The sequence below is a fragment of the Adiantum capillus-veneris genome, chromosome 2 (genome assembly GCF_014529385.1).
Source record: "Adiantum capillus-veneris isolate H3 chromosome 2, ASM1452938v2, whole genome shotgun sequence".
Taxonomy (NCBI): domain Eukaryota; kingdom Viridiplantae; phylum Streptophyta; class Polypodiopsida; order Polypodiales; family Pteridaceae; genus Adiantum; species Adiantum capillus-veneris.
In genome coordinates, this window is record NC_140932.1 from 20520398 (window position 1) to 20530944 (window position 10547).

Genomic DNA, 10547 nt, shown 5'->3' on the forward strand with positions numbered 1-10547 from the left:
AGTGTGTGACCTCTCTCAACCATAGCTCATGCCTCTCACTAATTAATAAATGGGAGTTTCTAGTAAGTTACAGAAACATGAATACAGCCAAGGAGAGTTTGTTGGGGCCCGTAAGGGACCCCACACTTAAAGCGTCCAATAATTTAATTAAACTATAAAGACATGAAAAGCAGAGCTCTCTCTACCGTTGTGATATACACTTCTTAAATAATAAACAAAATGCAAAAAGAATGATAAATACCTTTGATTTTGAAACTTTAGCTTATGCGGAATTGGGCTTAGAAATTGGCGGTGGTGAGAGAGGGGGTGATGTGGAGGCCGCACCAGCAAAGCAAAGGAGGCCCTCCTTCGGTCTTCCTTTTGCCTTTGCATTTCCAGCCTAAAAGCAGATGAACCTCACAAAATATACTATGCTTTCATCAACATCTACTAACATAATATGGCGGAAGCGGGAGAGCCCTTTACACATGTCGCAGTCTGCGACCTGAAGGCTAAAGTCCAAAACAAAAAAAAACCCCCTTTGCATGCGATAAAGAGGGAGAGAGGGGGAGAGAGAGGCCGTCGAAGGCGACCGGCCATACTAGTAAGGTAAAAATGGCAAGATTCAAAGCACAAAAGAATTCTACTAACATAATATGGCGGAAGGGGGAGCTCTTTACACGTGTCGCAATCTGCGACCTGAAGGTTAAAGTCCAAAACAAAAAAAAAACCCCTTTGCACGCGATAAAGAGGGAGAGAGGGGGAGAGAGAGAAGGCACCGAAGGCGGCTGGCCGTACTAGTAAGGTAAAAATGGCAAGATTCAAAGCACAAAAGAATAGGATAAGATCACACCTATAGGGAGAGTGACTCACTTTTGTGGCAAGCTCTATGGTTGCTGCCTCTAAAACAGTGTTTGGGAAAGGTCTACCTCAACTGAGCCTAGAGCTGGTTCAAATTCGAGATTAGCGAGGAAAAAAAGGGAAGAAAGAACAGTAAAAACTACATGGAAACAGATCCAAAATCTTGCAAATCTAGAAGATTTTGTTGGTAGTGCCGGTTTGCATCTTAAGGAGGAGGAAACAAGACCGCCTAAGGAAAAAGACTTTCCCTACTTGAAGGTTTGTTTTAACACTAAATTTTGTAGATTTTCTGGCCTTCAAATGTGACATTTGGAAGTAAATTTTACAATTTGTAGGTGGAATTGCACTATATCTAGATTTTTTTCAAGCATTGGTATAAGACTTGTATTCGATCCCCGGTGTAAGACATCCCTTCTTATCTTTGCTAGGAATGGGAGCGGAAAAGCCGCTCGGCTTGCGGTCCTCGGCTCCGGTGTGCGGTCGCATTTGGAATAAAGAAAAGTTACAGAAAAGGAGATTGTGCTTCTTGTGTTGCTTGCAAGGGACTCCACTGTAGACCACTTTTTTTTTTTTGCTCCCCTCCCCTGCTCAAATTCCAATCATCACATGACAAAAGCAAAAGCATGCCAGATAAGGCCACATGGAGCCATCTTCATTCTCCACCTCCTTGGTAATAATCATGGACACAGGTTTTCAATAACCTGAGAATGATAAAAGCCAGGTTCACTTTGCTTTTGAGAGAGAGAGAGAGAGAGAGAGAGAGAGGACATGCCATGTGCCATTCAGCTTGCTTTTCTCTGGTTTGGAAAAATTGAAGGAAATTGCAATCACCCACAGAGGAAACCCAGTTTGATTTCTTACATTTTGATTGAAAAATGAATTTGGGTGTTACTTTTAGGGTTTTTCCCTTAGGATTTACAGCTGCTACTAGTTTTAGTAAAGTCTGTTGAGCTGTCTAATCATAAGTACACACACACATTGCAAGGGATGCACATACACAGCATCTCTAGCCTACTCTCTACTCTTGCAAGGTCCTAGTCTAGCCTATCAGCTTTCACCATAACACTCTCTCTCTCTCTTGTGTGCGTGTGTGTGTGTGTGAGAGACACAGAGAGAGAAGATTTTCTCATCATCTCCCTCTAGTTTTTTTTACCCCTTGCAGGACTTGCTGGCTATGGCATTGGCAACATTCCTGCCAAGCTTTTGTCTGCAGCTGCATTCATCTTAAGCCCAGAGGGGAGAGGGGGCGGGGGGGGAGGCTTGGATCTACCACCACCCACGGATTATTAATCTGCCTGTGGACCAGATTTTACCTTTTCTCACTTCTGTCCTGAGTCCTCCTCTTCCCCAGCTTCCTGAAGTTCTGAGTTCTCCTCTCCTGCTGTCAGCACTCCTCCTCTCTCTGTGGCTCGGGTCTGGCAAACACACACACGCTCACTCACACTCCCACACACACACACACACACTATCGCCCTTCTATGTCCGTCCTTGTATCCCCTTTACCCACTCACGATTCCCGAAGCATTGGCACTTTGTGGGCCCCCTGCCCTCCTCCTCCTCTGCGGGGAGCTGTAAACAGAAGGCTTCCAGCTTGAGATGTCCTCCTCTGTTTCTACTTCTCCACATCTCCATTGTAGCTCAAGGGCCTCTCTTCACCTCCTCCTCGCAGCTCTTACGCAGTATTGAAGATTTCGGATGGTACATGTACACTGTACTCCAGAGCTTGGTTCTTCTTCATTCTTGCATCCGTTTGCGCCGTCTGAGCTTGGGCCTTGGCTTCTCCTCTGTACATTCTGTGTAGGTGTTTGTGCTTACTCTGCATTGCAGCTTCAATCAGGTATATGATAGCTATGCAGGCATTTGCTGCCCTATAGCGCAAAACGATCCACTTATGGCTCCCGTCGGCCAAGGGCCACTGCGGTGTGGCATACACACTGTATTTGCCATTTTATCGCTTCTCTGTTTCTATGGAACCATTGTTGGAGGTAGCTTACAAGACGACAGGAACGGTCTTACAGCGTTCAAGAATGCTGTGGATCGAGGAAGCAGATTAGAATGGAATGCAAGCAATGTATGTCAGTGGGAAGGGGTTGGTTGCAGAGAGGGGACACCTCAGAGGGTTACCTCACTTCGACTACCAGGGCAAGGGCTATTTGGACCAATCCCCCTTGGTTCCATTGGGCAGCTTACAGAGTTGAGAGTAGTGAGCTTGAGATCTAACAAGCTATCTGGCAGCCTTCCTTCAGATTTGGCAAATTGTAGCTTCATGAGGAGCATCTATCTGCAAAAAAATGACTTGTCCGGTCCATTACCGTCGAATTTCCTGCTATGGCCAAATCTAGTTCATGTAGACCTCTCCGGGAACAACTTCAGTGGTGCCTTACCTTCATCAGTCGGCAACTTGACTCAGCTCAAATCACTATTCTTGCAGAACAACTCCTTGTCAGGACTTCTTCCTGCCATCAACATCTCCTCCTTGACCAACTTTAGTGTCGCGAATAACAATCTCTCAGGTCCGATTCCAGTCACCACCACTTTCAGAAGACTGGATGTGGGTGCATTTGGCGGGAACGACCTGTGCGGCTTTCCTTTGCAAGTTGAATGTCCGGGTGAGGCAGGGGCTCCGGCTTCTTCGCCAACCTCGTCTCCAGCAGCTCCTAGGAAGCATCACAGGAAACTGTCAGCAGGAGCCATTGCAGGCATTGTCATTGGAGGATTCTTCCTTCTGCTACTACTAGCTCTTGTGTGCTTCCTACTGTGCAGAAAAGGAGGTTCCAAGGAGCCAAAGCATGTCAATCCCTATGCGGCAAGGTCAGCAGATCCCAACACAGTGGTGGAGGGCAGTGCTGCTCCTCCCAAAGCTGAGTATGCCACCGGGGCCGCAGCTGCTGCAGCTTCGGAACCTGATCGAAATAAGCTTGTCTTCTTTGAAGGAAACAAGTACGCATTTGATCTGGAAGATCTCCTTAGAGCTTCAGCAGAAGTTTTGGGCAAAGGAAGTGTGGGGACAGCTTACAAGGCAGTGCTTGAGAATGGAGCAATTGTGGCAGTGAAACGCCTAAAGGATGTGACCATCGAGAGGAAGGACTTCGAGCAACAGATTTCCGGTGTGGTGAAGTTGAGGCATGAGCACTTGGTGCCCTTAGTTGCTTACTACTATTCAAGAGAGGAGAAGTTGCTGGTGTATGACTATATGACAAATGGAAGCTTATCTGCACTTCTGCATGGTAAGGGGCTCCTTCTTATAGATCTGGCTCATCATATCTCAAATGTCTAATTAGTCTGTGAATGTACTTGAGTCGGTTCTGCATCTGACATGCATCATACAGGCGATGATGCCAAACCCGATGTTACCTTCTCTTTATCCTCATTATGTTTTCGGTCTTTCATTGCCTTTGATGCAGGCAACAAGGGAGTGAATCGAACTCCTTTGGACTGGGACACGCGAGTGAAGATAGCCTTGGGTGCTGCTCTTGGAATCGACTATCTTCATGGCCAGGGATTCACACATGGCAACATCAAATCCTCCAATATCCTGCTGACCAACAACTATAACAGCTCGGTCTCCGACTATGGCTTGGCCCAGCTAGTGAGCGCAACGCCTGCTGCAAACAGAATTGTGGGTTACAGAGCCCCTGAAGTAACGGACATTCGGAGGGTGACTCAAAAGGCTGATGTGTACAGTTTTGGGGTACTCTTGCTTGAGCTTTTGACAGGGAAAGCTCCGTCATTAGCTTCGATGAGCGATGAGGGAATAGATTTGCCACGGTGGGTGCAATCGGTTGTAAGAGAAGAATGGACCGCCGAGGTTTTCGACAATGAGCTCATGAGATACCAAGATATAGAGGAGGAGATGGTGCAGATGCTGCAGATTGCCATGGCATGTGTGGCTCCCTCTCCGGACCAGAGGCCTGCCATGAAACAGGTTGTGAGGATGGTGGAGGATCTTAAGAAGAGTGATATTGATGAAAGCTCTAAACGGCCGGCGAGCTCCATCGGTAAAAACAATGTTGTGGAGTACACACCCGACTCCTGATGCAGCCCATTTTCCGACGGACGTTGAGGGGAGAACGTCTGGCAATCCTTGGATCTCGCTTGTGATGCCCTGCTTCTTGTTCCCCAAAGCTTCTTCATTATAATTTTCAGACAGGTTTTTATTTTCCTTTGTTACAGAAGAATTCTTGGATTTGTATATGCAGATGAAATGCTGTAATTTTAGCCCATGATGGGGGTAGCCCAAATTTGATGTAACTTTCCTGTTCAGCTCTATCCATTTTTTTTTTCTTTCTTGAACATCAATAAAGGCTGTCCCATGCGAATTTTGTTTGTACTCTGAGGCAGAAGCGAGGTGGTCTGAACAACTTCTCCTATTCACTGCAGCCTGACATCGTTGTGTGATGCCTTCTAACGTATTTTGCATTTTGCGTCAGTTTATGAGAAGATAAGGCTGATTATGTAGGGCTCTTGAATCCTAAGATGTTCTTGCGTCGTGCTGATCGTTGCATCAGGGTATTTTGTCAAGTGCCTTTTTGTCTCCTTGGTGTGGACAATGTATTCTACTGGCAAGCTTCTTTGGATTGTGAGATCTTTATGATTGCTCTCTTTAAGGTTAATCAGAGGTTTGGAGAGTTAATTCCAACACATGTCTCATGGCAGTCAGTTCTTGAAGGTTGCAGGCATCAGAGGAGCGATTGTCGTGCTTTTGTTATGTGACAATGTTGTGCTTTACTCATGCTTCATCTCAATAATGAACACTTTCTGTGATATCATCCTTGTTGATGGTGGTTCTGTAGACATATATGAGCAAGGTAGCCTCCAACAAAGTTGCATGTGTGGCTAGTTAGTGTGCGCGCCTCCATGGAGGGATAAGTTGTTATCTTCATCTAATGTATATAGCCTTTTCGGAAAATGGTAAACCATATCAGAGATTTCTCACAGTTTAGAACATAGGGAAATACATGATATGTAGGGAAAGTTCATGGATCTCTTTTGTGTCAGAATATGCTCTTTCAATGCCTGGGGCTGCAAATAAAGCTCCTCTTTCCCATGAGCTATTGCTATTGCTATGATCGGCGGCGAGTTTCACCGTGCTTCATATCTAACTATTCCCTTCACGAAAGGCTCAAAATCATCATCGTTCATCAATCACGAGTGAGAGAGAGTGAAAGAAGGCCCTCCCCTCCCCTCCCCTCCCCTCCTCTTTGTTGCCGAAAGGCAATGCCAACAAAATCATACCTCAGACAGCAAAACCTCCATCCACCGTTGCACTTACATCGCCCAACTCCTTTCGCCATATTATAGCATTACAGACCGCAGCTCGCTTTGGTCGCTTCATAGCCCAACAACAACAAAAATGATGCACTAGTCTATAGCAGGCAACAGTGGGAAATTATGAAGCATGTAGATTTGCAACAGTTGGAAGGACGGATACAACATTGAGAGACAAAGAGAGAGTGTGAGGACACTTTAAAAAGAAGAAAACGCTAAAGAAAAAAGAAACACAAATATACCAATGTGAAGTTGATCACCTCTTATATGAACACAGAAGATCTTTTGACTTTTCATCTTCATCTGTCTTTTGACTTTCCACCTTCTTGTGTCTTTTCATTTTCTAAACTCACCCTTCACTTACACACTTAATATGTTTTGAAAGATTTTTATGGGATTGGGGAGACTTAATAGCCCAAAAAGAAAAAGTTTTGCCCAAATGATAATTGTTCGTCACCTCATTTACTATTCATTGCGATTACTTCAATGTCCCTCACAAAGATGTTAGATATGACATGGTTTATCTCTTTATTTATGTGTGCATCGCTTCCCTCCATTTGTCACTCTCTAATCAGCCTCTTCCTTTTGTCAATGCATTTATCCCCTTTCATCTCCTCATAATGCATCTCTCTCTCTCTCCTATTCAAGGTTCCCACTGGTGCCTACATTTAAATTTTGAAATGGAGCACCATGCAAAGCCTAACCAGGACTCAAGCTAAATACAACTACTCCCAAGTTGAATAAAAAAAGCCAAATGAACAAATTTCATGCACATGGCCTGTTTGTTCCAATACATGGGCTTTGATGATAGTCTTTAAATAGAAAGTGACAGGAACAAATCTCTCTCTCTCTCTCTCTCACACACACACACACACACACACACATGCATCACCTTCCCAAGGGAGGCATCATTAAAAGAAGCAAGAATGGAGACAATTATGAGGCTACTCATCTCAGGAAATATAGAAGTTCACTCTCATAGATGCAATTTCCTATGCACATTTCTTCTCCTTTATGCTTGGGTGACATTCTGAAAAGACTTTAACATGTATAATACCAAAAACTCATTTCTTGACTAGATCATGGAATTGTTTGTTTGAGATGTTGCATTAATTAGGACTCACATTGTTTGTTCAAGATGTTCCATTTAGGACTCACATTGATGACTTGAAATAAACCTTGAGCGAGTCCAAGAAAGCTTGAAGTTTGGGAACCAGACATTAACCTCGCCTTTAAATGAATGCATCAAAATGGTCAATAGAAACGATAACATATCCATCATAACTATGCTTTAAAATCTTGGGCTCATTTTTGAACCTCTTCCTTAAGAGGGCTCAATACATAGGCCCATTCAGCCGATGGGAGCTAGCTCAGTTGGTTGAAGCATTTGATCTTCGTGACCTGAGTCATGGGTTCAAATGCGGCTAAGTGATGCCCAAAGGCGTACTTTTTAGCTTACGGGCGGAAATGCTTGCACTTTCCAAAAAAAAAAAGAACATAGGTTCATTCCATTTTCTAAAATTTAGATGGAAATTGCTCTCTTGATTTGAGACACAAAGGCCCCGCCCGTCATTGTCTTGCTCGGAGCTCGCTACCTACAATAGAAGATGCTAAAAGAGGTTGGTAAAAAGTATACAATAATGGTGAGAGTCTAGACTCCAATTTGAACTTCCCAAGGCCTTTAAATGAGCTCCATGGTTGTTGAAAACAATTGAGAGCTTCTTGGCCACGATGCCTAGGTTGGATATATGTTGCAATAAGTGTCATCCAAGAGACGCCAACTTAGCCACAAAGCTAGTCATGACATGTAGTCATATAGCTTGTCCAAGGGGACTACTAAAAACTTCTTGCAAGCTCCTTCTAATAAATATAGAACCCAATAGAAGGCTATCTCCTTTACCCATTATGCAAAAGTGGACTCACTAAACATGCAATACATTATAATTGCAAAGAGAGAGATCAACAAAGTAATTAAATGCTAAAAGTGAGGAACTTCAAACAAAAGCCTACACATAGCTCCATAAGGCATCCTTTGCTTACCTTCATCTATCCACATTTCTCCTTTCACAACTCCCTTATTTCTGCATTAACATTCCATTCAACTATATATGTTGCCATCAACAACCACCATTTTCTAACAACCTCTGGGTGAGTCCATCCATTTTTCCATCATAGCCTTGACAACCTACAGCCCCCCCCCCCCCCCCCCCCTTCTCTCTCTCTCTCTCTCTCTCTCTCTCTCTCTCTCTAGATACATGAAAGTGGATTGCAAATGGTCAATAATAAAACAAAATACATACCATGAAGTTGGTACAATCGCCAGGTGCATGGATTGCAATTAGTATGGGCACCAGGCATTAGGAGAAGTTCATCCAGACTATTCACAAGGTAACATGAAGGTGCACCACAATCATTTTGTGAAGTGATTCCACTTGTTCTTGTTGGAAACCTATTGGATAAAAGAAGATTTAAGAAGGCTAGGTAGAAATGCATCAATGAAATTTTGCGAAGTTCTACCTTGTAGGACAAGGATGAAAAAGTTAGAATCAGTAGGGTAGGTTACCGAAAAATGTTCAAAATCATGATTGAAAACCTGAAGGAGTCAAGAGTAAAGGGATCCTTGCTATCAAAGCCATCAGTTATTCTATAGACAAGGCTTAGAATTAATTCTAGGTGAAGAGTATGTGTGCATGGACGTTTGCGTGTATAGTGCGGAGGTGCGATGCATGCGTGCAAGAAGGGAAAAGGAAGAGAGTAGACATTGTGTGGGTGGAGCAGGGCTCAGAATGAGCTACTCCTTATTATTGTATATATGTACACACAATAAGGTGAGCAGTGGACATGCGTCCATAGCTTGGGCAACCAGGAAAGGCACATACGCCTTTACCCCAACAATCTCCCACTTATGGGTCCTATTATCTAAACTACTAGTATATACAAGAAAACATCTGAGGGACTCTCTCAACTTGCGCCCACTGGCTTGCTCAATCGATCTACATGAAATTGTATCGGATCTAGTGATAGACGAGCGTGTGTATCCATGCTAGAGCCTACATGTAAATCCCATAGGCAACTTTGTATGGTCTACAAAACTCCACTATGCATCATGCTAGTGTCAATCACCGTACGACTGACAATCCTCCCAAATGCTCCCACTGCAGTTCCTAGGTCGGGCGTCAACACTAGTAGGTAGTCCATGAGATGCCTGAACAAGCATGCTAGAGCTCACCTGCGAAGGAGACACGTCTCGTCTCTCGCTCAAAGCATGCCAGCAACAAAGCGAGACCATGCTGTCTAGACCTTAGACACATGCATAGGATATACCAAGCCACTGCGGGCTCCTCTGACAATCAGTAATGAACCACAATGCATATGGAAAGACTGCTATCTAAGAATTGTCTGACATCCACAATTTGTTAACCGTCTCACTGAGAACAAGCCATGTCTCAGCTGAGGAACATAGAGCACATGTCATAGCGTATATGATACACCACTGGAAAATGACAAGCAAACATCTCATGCACTTACAATGTCAAACCCCAAACCATCGACCAAGTGCACACAACCAAATCTCCCACTAGAGAAGGTGTTAAAACAATCACGATGTGATGTGACGTGAAAGACTGCATCCTCATCTAGCAACCAACGTGAAGAAGTGTCACCTCTCAAAGACATGTAAGCATGAGGAACGCTAAAAGCAAATGTGACATCACCATCACTGGCATATGAGGCCACCGCTCTAGCATGTGTCAAAACCTCATTTGCATCTCGCATACATCTCTGTTGTTGTCTCATACGTCTAAAACAATGGCGCCTAATCTTCCATGTGTGACCACAATGCCAACATCGCATGTATCGGCAACTACAAGACCGCCGTCTCTCTCGAGTCATCATTGTAGACTCTAAACTTTCACACATATCTGCAACCATAAGTGAACGTCAAGAAACCACACTATGGCAAGAAGTCCTGGGAGAAATCTGACAGAGTCTCCCCTATTAACTGAGCAAAAAACTCAAGCACAATCTCTACCATAAGACATGCCAAACTTGCAACAAAGTGGAAGACAACTCGAACACTACACAATCATGAAAAGCATGATCAAATGCATCAAAACGGATGCTCACATATACATAAAATAGCTCCACAATTTGCTATCTGCAAGCACACAATCTAGGAAAAATAACTCAGTCGAGCGTAAAGTGCATAACCATATATGCAAGTAATGAGCAAACTATCTCAAACACATCCCACAAGAGAAATTACCTGTAAGAAATCTGCAAAAATCTTGTGAAACCTCTGACTGGCAAAGCCTATAGCCGCATGAGCATATGCAACTCTCACTCCTTGGAGAGTGGATACAACGCTGATAAAACCTATAAAAGTGGGATTCAAACTCGATCACTAAACCATTAGAAAGAAAAATTGCAGATACGCATGA

At 43.9% G+C, this 10547-nt stretch overlaps 1 protein-coding gene across 1 annotated transcript; it reads left to right on the forward strand.

Moving 5' to 3' along the window:
* Window positions 1-1874: 1874 nt before the first annotated feature.
* Window positions 1875-5168, forward strand: LOC147462473 (putative inactive receptor kinase At2g26730). Its single transcript, XM_086484093.1, has 2 exons — window positions 1875-4067; window positions 4245-5168. Exons 1-2 carry the CDS (start codon window positions 2732-2734, stop codon window positions 4874-4876), a joined length of 1968 nt encoding a protein of 655 aa, XP_086340219.1. The 5' UTR covers window positions 1875-2731; the 3' UTR covers window positions 4877-5168.
* Window positions 5169-10547: the final 5379 nt, after the last annotated feature.